Source organism: Pan paniscus, chromosome 19 (genome assembly GCF_029289425.2).
Source record: "Pan paniscus chromosome 19, NHGRI_mPanPan1-v2.0_pri, whole genome shotgun sequence".
Lineage (NCBI taxonomy): Eukaryota > Metazoa > Chordata > Mammalia > Primates > Hominidae > Pan > Pan paniscus.
The window spans coordinates 24,873,115-24,887,838 of NC_073268.2; the positions used below are offsets into that span (position 1 = coordinate 24,873,115).

Genomic DNA, 14,724 nt, shown 5'->3' on the forward strand with positions numbered 1-14,724 from the left:
TCCCAGGTACAAGCAATTCTCCTGCCTCAGCCTCCCGAGTAGCTGGGACTACAGGTGCCCACCATTACGCCCGGCTAATTTTTGTATTTTTATAGAGATGGGGTTTCACCATGTTGGCCAGGCTGGTCTCGAACTCCTGACCTCAGGTGATCTGCCCACCTCGGCCTCCCAAAGTGCTGGGATTACAGGCGTGAGCCACCGCACCCAGCCTCGCCTTTATTTTAAAGGAAACACCTCAAAACTCAAGATGATTGCAATAATATGAAGAATTAGTATTTTTTCATGTTTACAACGTGTCAGTCACTTAGTAAACATAAGCCTTGCTGGCCAGGTGCAATGACTCACACCTGTAATCCCAGCACTCTGGGAGGCTGAGGCAGGCAGATCACTTGAGGCCAGGAGTTCAAGATCAAGACCAGCCTGTCCAACATAGCAAAACCCCATCTCTACTAAAAATACACAAATTGGCCAGGGGTTGTGGCGTGCACCTATAATCCCAGCTACTCTGGAGGCTGAGGTGGGAGGATTGCTTAGGATTGCTTGAGCCCAGGAGGTCAAGGCTGCAGTGAGCTATGATCGCACCACTGCACTCCAACCTGGGTGACAGAGACCCCATTACAAACAAAAACAAAAACCCAAAAGATAAGCCTTGTCTTTCATGGTACATCACAGTGAACCCTCCAGACAACCCTATGAGGTAGGAACTGTTACTGCCTCCACTTTGCAGACAAGGAAACTGAAGCTTGGTGAGATGAAGCAATTTGCCCAAAGTCATGTGGCCGGTGGGCAGCAGAGTCAGAACTGGGCCTCAGGTATGGGACACCAACGTCTGAGCTCTCAGATTCCAGGGGCATTAAAATCACCAAAGGCAGCCGAGTGCGGTGGCTCACGCCTGTAATCCCAGCTCTTTGGGAGGCTGAGGTGGGTGGATCACGAGGTCAGGAGTTCAAGACCAACGTGGCCAACATCGTGAAACCTTGTCTCTACTAAAAATACAAAAAATTAGCCGGGTGTGGTGGTGGGCACCTGTAATCCCAGCTACTCAGGAGGCTGAGGCAAGACAAGTGCTTGAACCTGGGAGGCAGAGGTTGCAGTGAGCCAAGATCGCGCCACTGCACTCCAGCCTGGGTGACAGAGTGAGACTCCGTCTTGGGGAAAAAAAAAAAAAAAAAGTCACCAAAGGCACCTACCAAAGATACAGATTCCTGGGCCTCACTCCAGAACTACAAAATAAAACTATCCAAGGGTGGGGCCAAGGCATCTCTGTCTTTTCAGGGTGCTTCCCTGGGACTCAGATGTCCGTGAGAGTAAAAGATCCTTTCTCTATGCTACACTGTTTGTATTGCTTCCAGAAGGATTGTATTGCTTCTGCTAGGGAACTCTAAATCCCTCATGGTCTTGGTTTGGTTGACATCAAGAAAGAGAGAGAAACTTCAAGCCTTAAACTTTTTTTCCGTTTTTGTTTGTTTGTTTTTTATTTTTAAGACAGGGTCTTGTTCTGTCGCCCAGGCTGGAGTGCAATGGCTTAATACAGCTCACAGCAGCTTCGACCTCCCAGCCTCAAGTGATCGTCCTACCTCAGCTGCCTGAGTAGCTGGGACCACAGGTGTGTGTGCACCACCATGCCTGGCTACTTTTAAAATTTTTTTGTATGGACAGGGTCTCACTATGTTGCCCAGGCTGTTCTTAAACTCCTGGGCTCAAGCAATCCTCCCGCCTTGGCCTCCTAAAGTGTTTGGATTACAGGCGTGAGCTACTATACCTGGCCTTTAACATATAAATAATTCTGTTTCTTTTTTTTTTTTTATTTTGAGACAGAGTATCGCTCTGTCGCTCTGTCACCCAGGCTGGAGTACACTGACTTAATCTCCACTCTCACTGTAACCTCCATCTCCCAAGTTCAAGAGATTCTCCTGCCTCAGCCTCCCAAGTAGGTGGGATTACAGGCGTACATCACTACACCTGGCCAATTTTTGTATTTTTAGTAGAGACAGGCTTTTACCATGTTGGCCAGGCTGGTCTCAAATTCCTGACCTTACTCATTTGTTCATTTGCTCATTCATAATCCCTCCTCTGTCACTCACAAGAAAATTGCCTAACTTCTCTGAGTCTCAGTTTCTTCAACTATAAAATGGGGATAATCATTTTATCTACCTTATAGCACTGTTGGGAGAATTAAATGAGACAATTCACTTGAAGTGTTTAAAACAGTGCCACCGGGTGCGGTAACCTCAGGTGATCTGCCTGCCTTGGACTCCCAAAGTGCTGGGATTTAAATAATTCTGTTTCTTGGAAGGCCTTGCATTTTTAGGAGGTGATCCTGGAAAGGCTATCCAGGCTGAAATGATCAAAGTGAAATCTAATTAGGCCTCTTAAGCACTTTGGGATGCAGAGGCAGGCAGATCACCTGAGGTCAGGAGTTCGAGACCAGCCTGGCTAACATGGTGAAACCCTATCTCTACTAAAAATACAAAAATTAGCCAGGCTTGGTGGCAGGTGTCTGTAATCCCAGCTACCAATGCTGAAGCAGGGAGAACTGCTTGAACCCGAGAGGTGGAGGTTGCAGTGAGCCAAGATTGCGCCACTGCACTCCAGCCTGGGCAACAGAGCGAGACTCCATCTCAAAAAAAACAAAACAAAACAATTAGGCCTCCCAAAATCTATGACCTTGTCATCCCCTCTGCCTGGAAGAACCTGCTGTCCTCTTCTCCTCTGTGCTCCCAGCCCCCACTACACCCCCAGTACTGGCTCTCGCTCTTTCAGGTGCAATGGAAACACTCCGGGATTCTGTTAAAAGGAAGATTCCTGGGCTCCACAAAAGGGCTCTGAGTGAGCAGGGTTAAGATGAAGCCTGGGCAGGCTGGGCGCAGTGGCTCACACCTGTAACCCCAGCACTTTGGGAGGCCAAGGCGGGCGGATCACGAGGTCAAGAGATCAAGACCATCCTGGTCAACATGGTGAAACCCTGTCTCTATTAAAAATATAAAAGTTAGCTGGGCGTGGTGGCAGGTGCCTGTAGTCCCAGCCACTCAGGAGGCTGAAGCAGGAGAATCGCTTGAACCCGGGAGGCAAAGGTTGCAGTGAGCCGAGATCACACCATTGCACTCCAACCTGGGCAACAGAGCGAGATGCCATCTCAAAAAAAAAAAAAAAAAAAAAAAAGATGAAGGCTGGGAATCTGCATTTTAACTAGTAGGACAGGTGGTCCATGAACCACATTTTGAATAACACTGATGTTTGTTTCAAGTTGTGTCTCTCTCTCTGACAGGCTGTGAGCAGCTTGAAGGCGAGGTACGTACTACACTCTCACACCTAATAATACACTGAATGAATGGGTGATGGCTGGCATTTATCAAATGCTTCTTATGCACATGGCACTATTTTTTTTTTATTTTATTATTTTATTTTGAGACAGAATCTTGCTCTGTCACCCAGGCCGGAGTGCAGCGGCGCCACCACCGTTCAATGCAGCCCTGACCTTCTGGGTTCAAGCAGTCTCCCACCTCAGCCTCCTGAGTAGCTGGGACCACAGGCATGTGGCACCACACCCAGCTAATTTCTTTAATTTTGTAGAGACAGTGTCTCACTGTGTTAGCTAGGCTGGTCTCAAACTCCTGGGATCAAGGGATGCTCCCGCCTTGGCCTCCCTCCCAAAGGGCTGGGATTTTAGGCATGAGCCACAGCACCCAATGGCACTGTTTTAAACACTTCAAGTGAACTATCTCCCAACATATTTAATTCTCCCAACAATGCTATAAGGTAGAGAGAATGATTATCCTCATTTTATAGATGAAGAAACTGAAACTAAGGCTCGAAGAAGTTAGGCAATTTTCCTGTGAGTGGCAGAGGAGGAGTTATGAATGAGCAAATGAATGAATAACAGAAGAGAAGAGAAAGTAACCAGGCAGGTATGCCTGTAATCCCAGCACTTTAGGAGGCTGAGACGGGTGGTCACCTGAGGTCAGGAGTTTGAGACCAGCCTGGCCACACAGTGAAACCCCGTCTCTACTAAAAATACAAAAAAACTAGCTGGGTGTGGAGGTGCATACCTGTAATCCCAGCTACTCAGGAGGCCGAGGTAGGGGAATCACTTGAACCTGAAGGCGGAGGTTGCAGTGAGCCATGATCGCGCCACTGCACTCCAGCCTGGGGGACAAGAGTGAGACTCCGTCTCAAAGAAAAAAAAAAAGTGATGACCTAACAGGTGGGCTTTAGGTGACATAGGGAGTAATATGGGGGCTCAGGTGGCAGGGGAGGGGCAGGAGGTAGCTTCCATACCTTGCAGCCCTCACAAGTGATACAGCGGTAGTGATAACCAGTTGCCTTGTCCCCACACACGACACACTGCTCGTCTTTGTCCAGGTAACTAGGGATATACCCTGGGAGGAAGGAAAGGATGGAGGAAGGCAGGCATGGCTTGGAGTCCCAGCAGAGAGGTTCTCACACGTTTCCCCATCCCTCAACTTTTTGTTTCTGACCCCTCTCCTAGCCCAGCCTCCCTGGTAGAATCCTAGAGAGACACGAGGTGAACCTGTCCATCTCTGCCCTAAGAGTATGAAGAATCTCAGTTCTTCTGACTGCCCATTCAGGGCTTTCTTCTTGATCTATCTACAAGGCAGAGGATGGTGGAGAGGGAAAAATAAACGTCAGCTGCTCACTGGGGATAATACAGCCCCTCAGTCCTTCAGCTCAGGCCCTGATTCTGGTAGGGCCTCAGATGAGGGTATTAGCGGAAGAGGGAAGAGGCCGTCCTGACCTAATCCACCCTCAAAAGCTGGGCACATCCCGCATTACCTTTCTCACCCCCAGACAAGTCCATCCCAAGCCCTCTAGGAGGCTCCCCCCAGGGAACACATGAATTACTGTTCCACATCCAGGTCCAGAGGAGCCCTGGCTGGGTTTGGTGGGGTTGGGGACTTGGAGAAGGGGCACGCACAGCCAGCCTCACCTGACATGCTGGTTTTCAGGGAACATTGGCCGTTCTTTCTTTTTCGCTTTCCATCTGGTGACCTGGCACTGGATGGAGGCAAAGTGGGCAGAATCACAGAGCAGTCTTCGAGTAGCCCCTTTCTCATCAGAGAGGCTTATACAATCCCCCAAGGCCTGATTCTTTCCATTTTGTGTCCTCATTCTACCTCCCACCCCCCAGGGTCAGCTGACAATGCTTAAAAGGGTCCAGTTATCTGGAAGTTGCAGGGGAGAGAGATAAGGGGCTTGGCTGTGGCACAAGCATATTCTAGAGCCCCAACACACACACATTCACCCGCCAGAAGACCTGAAGCACCCATAATCTGCAGGACATCCTCATCTTTCAGTACATGACAAATACGCTGGAAGAATTCTCAGGATATGCTTAAAGCTATGTAACCTTTGGAACACACACATACATATGCAACATAACACCAGCACAGATGAATAACCATGCAACCTTCACTATAAACCCATGGATGGCGAGTATGCACCAGGGCCAACATATCTGTGAAATTTTCAGGGCATTCTTAAATGTGCTATACAACCTCTAGGATATGCCCATGTGTTACACAACACTCTGCACAGGCACCTCATAAAACCACCCTCATCCCTCCAGTGTGCACGTGTTGCTTGAGCTCCAGGTCATACACACATGCTAAATAACCCACAGCAATAGGAAACACTACACCCTCTGCACAGCCTCCATTTAACAGAGCAGCAAACTGAGACCCTACTTGTGCCTGGTGACACCATGAGCTGGAGTCAGAGCCAGGACTGAGCCCCTCTGTGCAACGTATTATTAGCAACCCTCAGCCACTGCACATATATGTTGCCAGGCTCTCCACATACATGTTACATAACCTCGGTGCACACAGGTTACATAAGCCCTCTACATGCATGCAAGGATTGTATAACCTCCCGCACCCACCCTGCGTGTGGCATGTTGCAGGCCCCTTCCTCCTGGAGCCGGATGCAGCTCCCAACACACTGACACAGTGACCTTGGCCAGGGTCACAGTCACAGACAACCCTATGCTCCACGCCCCCTGGGGATTACTCCTGTCTACTTCCTATGAGGCTGAAAGGTCAGGTCTCCCTCACGCCTTCCAGAGGGTTGGGTGCAGGGGAACTCAGGCCACCTAGGCCCCAGTTGAGCTAGCGGCTTCAGCAGTTACCACCAGACTCACAGCCTCTGAGTGTAGTCCTAGAGATAGCCACAAGGTGGCGCATAGACATGGGGGAGGGGAAGGTGATGGGGGAGGGGCTGCAGTCTTAGGGGACTGGGAACTGGCATTCCTGCCTTTCTCCAAACATTAGGGACAGACTCTTCCAGACCCACAGAAGCCTAAGCTGGGAGACACAGGGGCTGCAAGTGACAGCCACACAGCGACAGGCCAGATCGTCCTCAGAGTCCTTCCTGGGGTGAGGCTTTGGGGGAGGGGAGCTACCCCATGCCCTGCCCAGCTGTGAGTTCCATCTACTTCCTCTACCCTCCAGGGACCCAGCTGTGGGCCTTAGGGCTTTGCCTGGCCAGGCCTCTGGCTTCCTGGCTCGGGATCTGATCTCCTAGGCAACAGTCAGCCACACTGCTCCCCGGAGCACCCCCACCCCCACCCTCTCCCTGGCCATAGGCACAGGCTGTACCCAGCTCCCAGGGCACCGTGCCAACTGGGACAAAGCTCTGTGCCACTTGGAGCTGATAGAAAAGACAGAGACCCTCTGGGCTCCTCAAGGGCAATGTAGATCACAGGTAACCATCCCTTGGTGTATGTGCAGGGCTGACACCTCACCCACGTGGAAGCAAAACCATCATGGTTGGCATGCACTTTCTGGGAGGAGCCCCATTGCACTGCCCGCCCTTGACCATGAACAAGGAAGAGCTTGTGGGGCTCCCAATAGATTCCGAATATAAGCGTGGGCTATGACCAATAGTTACTGGTGCACGTGCCCTGAAATGTATTACGTGAACCGCAGCTTGTGGACAACACACTTGTGGTCAGATAGTAAATGGGCTGGTAGGGAGAGGAAGAAAATGGCAAGGCTGTTTGGATCCCACATGCTCAAGGTGAGGGCAGCAATGGTGGAAGGGACGTTGGGGGCATCTGAGACTGCCCAGCAATGTCTAGGGAAGAGCCCCTTATGTGCTCCCTGTAATTGCTCTGTATCGCTCCCCGCTTCAAAATGAGCATCTCTCAATCCAAGTGCCTGTCACATCTGAACATGACTTCATCTGCCAGACAAAGGTAGGCAGAAGGCTTGCTGGCCTCACGTCCATCCCACAGAGGTGCTTAAAGGCGGTGCTTAAAGGAGAGCTCAGCCAGGTGCCCATGCCTGCTGCTTAGGAGTTGGCATGACCTAGTTGCTGAACCCATTACCTGTTCTCTTCTGGGTCTGACCCACACTCCACCTTGCTTGGCTTCTGTTCCATTCACTTCAATTCCATCCAGGATGCCCTCCAGCACGCCAAGAGACTGGGGTGGGCACACTGGCCCCCCCGGCACACCCACAGGCCACCCACCCCCTGCCACCCAGGCCCTAGGGCACAGCACCCATGATACCCGCCTCAGCACTTGGCCTTTCACACCATGCCCTGCACCCCAAGGGGGGCGGGCGGTGGGAGGGGCCAGGGAGTGGCAGGTGGGAGGGCTGGGGGCAAGCTGGGTTTGTGGGTCCCGGGCTGTGTGCTGGGGGAGTAGCTTCGGAGTCTTGTCCTGTCCAGAGATCCCTGTGGAGAGAAGACAGAGGCAGGGGTAAGAAGGTGTCACGGTAGGAAGGTGGGTAGGATCCCTTTGGTGGCAACATTTGGGGCTTTGGGATCCCATAACAAGACAGCAGGGGGCAGGAAGGGCAGGCATAGAGAGGGGACCAGGATGATCCCTTAGATAACAGGTACAGCAGGCGAGATTGGAGATCCACCTCCTAAGCCCCAGACATGGGAAGGAATGGAGGGAGAGAATGAGATCATTCATGTACTAAGTAATATGTCTCAGTCTTCATATTCAGACAAATGCCTGGCCCTTAATGAGCATCTATTAAACACTAGCTATTGTTACCACCCCTCTAGAAAAGCTTTCCTGAAACTCATCTGTATTATAGGGGCAAGAGGGGACCAGAGACAAGCAGTTTTCAGCATAGGCAGGGGGGGTATCTGTGAAGGAAGGATGGGACATAGAGCGGCACGCAGTGAGCATGAATGCCCATCTTTGTGCCTTAATAGAGAGAGATATTGAAAGCTGTAGGGAACTGATCTCCCATGCTGCCAGCCAAGTTATGATCCCCAACTCTGGCCCCTCAGGGACTCCAGAGCTTCCCACGCAAGGTCTCGAATCCCACTTCCCAGGCAGAGGACCAGACTTCTCAGTTGGTTTAGCTGAGCTGCTGTCGACCAGGATGGCAAGGGGGAAAGGAAAGGAAACTAACACACATTAACTGGAGAGAGAATCTGTACCCTCCAAAGAGGGCACGAGAACTTCACAGATGAGGAAACTGAGTCTCAGAAAGCTTGGTCATTCACTCAAGTTCACACAACTAGTAAGCAGGTGGCTGTGGGATAAGCCTCACAGCCTGGCCCTAATGCTAGCCTTGTTCTGCTACCTGGAGTCCAGGGCAGTGCCAAGCCGGGCCCACCATTCCTACGGCATTGCACCTCTGACCCTGGGCTGCAGACCTGTGGCTTACTGTCTGTGTGCACACAGGCAGGTGTGGCGGGTAGGAGGGGGACAAAGGGTACAGCTCCCCGACATATGACCTCAACCTCTGTCACGTGGCTGCTGCATAGGAGACCTCACCCCTAGGCCCCCTGGCCCCACCCCCAGGAGCTGATAAGCAGCCAGGGTGGGAAGAGAGAGGGAGATAAGTCAGGGGATTGGGCAGGGCCAGCAGCAGAACGGGGCCTCTGCACCCAGGCAAGCTGGTAGTGTGGAGAGCATGGGCATTGCACAGAAAAGTGGCCCGTTCTACCTCTGATACCCACCCCAGACCAGGACTGGGCACTGGGGGCTGGACAGGAGACTGGGGTGGGGGGGCATGAGCAGGGAGCCTTAGCCCAGGGAGCCATCAAGAAAGTAGGTCAAGTTTTTCTTGGCTTGTGGAGAAATTCCTGTTATAAATTTATAATGGCGTAGCCAGCCCTAAGGGGTGGAGGTTGGGGAGGAGAAGGAGTAGGTGGGGAAGCCCAGGGGCTGGGCACTGGGGCCTAATGCTTTCAGCCAGACAGTGAGGGGCAGGGGGCGAGGGCCGCTACGGGGGTTGGGCTGGACAATAGAGGACGATCTTCTGACTCCACGTCCAGCGAGGCTGCCTGCATGTCTGTCTGTCTGTCTGTGTCTGAATGTCTCTCTCTCCGGGTCTGGGTGTCTCCGTCTGCCCCCCAGGCTGTGCCTCGGTGCTTGGCACACCCTGGCTGTGGTGCTGCCCCCGCCTGTCTCCTGCCCGCCTGGCACACTGCCACCACTTGTTTACAGAAGCTGGAAAAATCCACTCGCCAGCCGGAGGCCCAAGCGCCCCCAGGGAGGGGAGGAGGCAGGCACAGGAGTGGGCATGCTGAGAGAGGGGCAGCCCCGGGGAGCAGGTCCTGGGGGCAGCCGAGGAGGACCAGTGTGTGCAGGAATGAGCATTGGCTGCTGTGGGCCGGGCCAGGCGGGGAACACCAGTGGCAGCCACATGGCATGGGCAGCTCCTGCCCCAGGCCAGGGCTCCTGAGGGTCCCCTCCCCCAGGCCCCTGCCACTTACCAGTTGCTACATTGCAGACCTGGGGCAGTGCCAACCTAAGCCACCATGTTTATTTCCCCATCCCTCTCTCCTGCCCAGCCTTAACTCCAAATGTGTCTGGGTACTGCCAAGGGCCTGCACGTGCCCACTGGGGGGAGGGGCAGACTCGCTCTCTGCCCCACCCCTCTTTTGAACTGAATGGTGCCCTGGTGCTGGGCAGTGCAGCCCAGCTACAGTCAGCCCCTGGTAGTGGGCAGAGGAGCAAGGTGCTGCCCTTGCTGCCTAGGGCACCCTCACTGGGTACCCAGAAAGAGGCTGGAACCCCTGGGGACTCCTTGGCATCTCTCCAGGGACACACTTGGGCCTTTGGGGTGATACAGAGGCGAGGCAGAGGGCCCAGCATGTGGGGAGACACATACCACATGAGCCTGTGTTAGCCACCGACAGAAAAAGGTCAGCGGGTAAGGGGCATGGGGCAGGGGTACCCACCCTGAAGGGCAGCCTCTCTCCCCTCCTCCAGAGTCCAGCTTAACTCCCCAAAGTCCTTCCCGGTACCTCCTCTGCAGAGGCGAGGGAGGCCCTGCCCCAAGGAGGCCGAGGGGGCGGAGCTATGGGGTTCTGTGCCCAGGCTGGACAGCAGGACAGCAAGACCCACCTGTCGGCTGGCCTGGCCACCCACTCCCTCCTTGTGAGATAAGAGCTGCTGGGAGGCAGTGTAGGCAAAGTGCCCGTGGAGGGGGAAGCATTTCATTAAGCTTAAGTACTTCTGCCATGGGGGGATAGGGACACGGGGCCAATGCGGCATCCACGGGCGCCCCGCCAGGTTCCCACTGCCGAGCCGTCCCACTCTGCAGTCCTGTATATCTGAGGACACCCCCAAAGGACTCCTGGGGCTGCCAGAGGGGAGTTTCTGTCCCCAGGATCTAACCCCCAATACTACCCGCATTAACCCTCCTGCGTATCTGCTCTGGGCTTTGGCCCCACCTTTCTGGGGCCCCTGAACTTTGTCCTTAGTGCTCTGAAGAAAGCCCAGCCCTCCTTGCCAGCCACAGGGACACGGTACATGCGGGGCGGCTGAGAAAAGGGTGGAAAGATGGGAGGAAGGGTAAAAAGGCTGGTGGGGGAAAGAGGGAAGAAGGGAGGAGGGGGAAGAACAAAGAAATGGGACAGGGCTGGGGTAGAGCTAGGGGTGACAAGGCAGTAGAGGGAGAGGAAGAAAGGGGAGCCAGAGATGGGGGATGGGGAGAAGGGGTGAGGTAGAAAGGAGGACAGATAAAGGGAGGAGAGACACATGAAGGAGGGGAGACAAAGAGAGAAAGGTAACAAAGAAAGATGGGTGGGGGGCTTCGTACCCTGTCTAAGTCCCACCCCATGCAGGCTGGGGGGAGGGGGGCGTAGGAATGGTTTCCACGGTGACAGCTGGTTCTTGGTGGCCTGGCATGTGGGCTATTAATAGTTCTGTGGGTAGGTTCACACCTCCCTCTCCCCTTCCCCTCTGCCTGCTGCTAGGGTGGGGGGAGATCCCTCCCCCACCACCCACTCCTGATCACCCAGCCTCCCACCATGGGAGCCAGGAAGGGCGATGCTGAGGGGCCGGGGCGGCCGCCGTGGCCCAGACACATAAATGGGCATGCATGGGCACAGGCGTCTGTGGGCAGCACTGCCCCCCATGCCAACATGGGCACCACAGGCAGCCACCCACACCAAGGGCCCCTGGGAGTCTGTGGTGGTGGCAGTGCTGCAGCAGCGACATGTGCCCCCATGCTGAGGGGCAGAGGCCTCTCTAGGACCGGGACTCCCTGTCCTTTCCCATACCCCCTGTTCTATTCTCAGGTATGGATTGAGCAGGGCTGCCCCACCCAACTCTCTGTTATCCTAGTGCCAGGAAGGAGAGGAGGAGTGAAGGCGGGAAGGAAGGTACTATTTGGCAGGTGTGATGTGGCAGAGGAGTACACACAGACTCAGGGCCCCAGCCTGGCAGGCATGGGGGAGACGGGAGGAGGGGAGGCGGCACCCCTTGGTGAGCTCTCACTGGGCCCCCAGGAGACAGGTTCTGGAGCTGGGGGGCAGTGACTCATCACCTAGCCACTGTGGGACCTTAGAGGCTAGAGAATGGGAGATGGGGTGGGGATCCTCATAAGGGGGAGATTGGTTACTTAAACAAAGGATCCTCCCCACCCCGCCCCAAAAGAATATAACAGGAAACCCCCCCTGCAGGTCAGAGACAGAAAGACATAAACAGCAGCCTTGACTTGGGCCAGATGCCCAGTATTAACATCAAAGACTGCTTCCCACTCGGCTCCCCCATAGCCTCACCCACCTGCTGCTCTCCTCTCCCTCCTCCTGCCCGGGCCAGCTCCAGCCAGGCATCAAGGTGGGTGCCCAGGTCTGGAGGTCTCCTCCCAGGTCACATCCATCCCCCATGACCACTGGTGGGTGGTCATGCCCACACCCATGCTGGAGAACTCAGCCCCTCCTTATCAGCCCACAGAACTTCACGCCCCCCTGCCCAATTCCCCTCAGGAATGGAGGCAGGAGATCCAAGTGGCCAAGAAAGCAGAAGCAGGAGCACCCCCAAGCTGGGCACGGCACATTCTCCCCACCCTCCCCCAGCAGCCAGCGGGTAATTGGAGCTGGGAGCTGGGGCAGCTGAATGCTGGAGGCATGAATGTCACGGGGCCAAGGCACTTGCTGCAGATGGCACCATGGGCACAAGGCTTGGGGTCCTCCCTCCTCACTCCCTCATCTAAGGCAGTAGAAGAAGTTGCCTGCAAGCCCTGAAGAGCATGGCCTAGGAGGGGAGGGAATGGTGGAGGGGGAAAGAAAGGGAGGGATGTTCTCCCAGGCACCCCAGAGGCTGGAGCTAGCCCCTAACCAAGCAGAACTGGCAGAGGCAGAGAGAGAGAGACAGAGACAGAGACAGAGAGACAGGGACAGAAAGGGAGGAGGGAGGGAATAGGAAGGAGGGAGGAAGGGGGAGGGAAGAGAGAAAGATTGAGAGTGTGTGTGTGAGAGAGAGAGGGAGGGAGAGAAGGAGGGAGAGAGAGGGGGGGAGGGGGAGAGAGAGAGGGAGAGGGAAGAGGAAGGGAGGGAGGGAGAGAGAGAGGGAGGGAGAGAGGGAGGGAGAGAGCGCGCGCGTGAATGCAGCTGAGTCTCCGGCACACACACGGACACGTGCAGACACACACACTCACCCCGCATGCGCAGAGCCACAGGGCTCTGGGTACCGTTCCAGGAGATATTCAGAGCCCTCCCCAGCCCACACATGCACAAAAACACTCTCACATGGATGCGTGCACAACACACCCACTCACTGATGTGTACAAAAATGCCGAAAGACACCAAAGCCTCGGTTCCCCTGTTTCCCCACCCCCATGCCTGGTAAAAGAGAAAAAGAAACAGGCAGCTGGGGCTCTGGGAGCCAAGAGCTGATCTCTTCCTTAGAAGAGGAAGAGAGGAGGAGGAGGAGGTGGGCCAGGGGCTTGGTCCAATCATTCTGCTCTTGGCCACTGCTGAGGGGCATGGCTGAGGCTTTGGTATCAACCTTTAATGCCCACCCCCAAAACAGCGAAACAAGGATAGTATTTCCTGGGCACCAGTAACACCCATCTTGCTTCCCTTGTCTACCCAGCAAACTTCTGACCCTCCCTCTGGACCACCTCACACAATGGCATACCGGAGGGAGGTCCCTATGACCCCAGCTTTGGCCTGCCAAGTGACACCAAGGTGGAACCACATGTGCCCCCACCACACACCAGCCCCAGATACTTCAGTGAGAGACTGAGAACTGTCTCTGGTTCCAGGCAGCATGTGTATGCCCCACCCTGGCATGTGCCAGGCCCTGGGAAAAAAGGAGAATCCACAGGCATTGCTCACCATGCCAGGATGCAACATGGATTGAACACAGGGGTCATCCCACCTTGTGTTATTTGCCCTCAACCTGAGTGAGACAGGAACCATTGTCTCTAGATAATGAAAACCCAGGCCCAAAGTCATACGACTAGTGGATGTCAAAAGCCAGGCCTCCCAACTCCCAGCCAGTGATCTTCCCACCACGGTCATGCTTGCCTCCCTCCCCAAGAGACACAACAGTTCTCCAAAGTCCCCTAGACACCTTTGCAGCCATGAGAACTAGAGTTGGGTTTTTTGTTTTGTTTTTTGTTTGTTTTGAGAGGATGTGTGTGTGGGGGGTCTCACTCTGTTGTTCAGGCTAGCGTGCAGTGGCACAATCACAGCTCACTGCAGCCTCAACCTTCCAGGCTTAAGCGATCCTCCGGCCTCAGCCTCCCAAGTAGCTGGTAACACAGGCATGCGCCACCACACCTGGCTAACTTTTTAAAGTTGTTTTTAGAGATGGGGTCTCACTATGTTGACCAGGCTGATCATGAACTACTGGCCTCAAGTGATCCTCCCGCCTTGGCCTCCCAAAATATTGAGATTACAGGCATGAGCCACTGTGCCCAGCCGAGAACTAGAGTTGAGATTGGTTCCCACTCCAAAGGCTTCCCGTCACCCCTACAGGGTATCCTCCCATTGTCCTTACTTCACCTTGAGGGGCAGGGCTAAATAAAAGGGGTTTGGAGAGGGGATCCTGATCACCAGACTCACAAAGGCAAAGAGGCAACCCAGGACAGATGCTGGATCTCAAAGTGCTGTGCCCACCACACTGGTCATTACTCAGTGCTTCAGTTTCTCTCTGCCACCACCTTTCACACTAAGTACCACTCCATGGAGGACAGGGGAATCTGGTGCCTATCAGCCAGGGCTGGGTCCTGGTTGACCCATGCTGGGCTCCCAGGAGGGAGGAAGGGCACTGCCTCCTCTTTGAGCCCACACATAAGAGAGGGGACGGCTTTCCTTGTTCTCTCTCTCCCACCCCCAGAGCTCAGACTGTGAACAGAGATGCAGTGATGCCCAAAGATTTATGCAGGTGCCCCTAGCTGGTGGGGTGTGTCCCAGGCTGAGGGGCCAAGGGCTCCTTGTAAGCTGAAGGGTGAGGGTCAAAGGAGGGTGGGGCAGAGGGGCCTGCCTTGGGCTCTTTCC

General features: G+C 54.4%; 1 protein-coding gene across 1 annotated transcript in view; it reads right to left on the reverse strand.

The window, feature by feature from the left end:
- THRA (thyroid hormone receptor alpha) overlaps nt 1-14,724 on the reverse strand; it is a 31,049-nt gene that overhangs the window by 12,052 nt on the left and 4,273 nt on the right. The window contains exons 2-4 of the mRNA XM_034941932.3: nt 7,346-7,695; nt 4,949-5,016; nt 4,279-4,379 (exon numbers count right to left, since the gene is read on the reverse strand). Coding sequence (XP_034797823.1) covers nt 4,279-4,379; nt 4,949-5,016; nt 7,346-7,398 — 222 coding nt within the window. The 5' untranslated portion in view covers nt 7,399-7,695. The remainder of the gene's footprint in view (nt 1-4,278; nt 4,380-4,948; nt 5,017-7,345; nt 7,696-14,724) is intronic.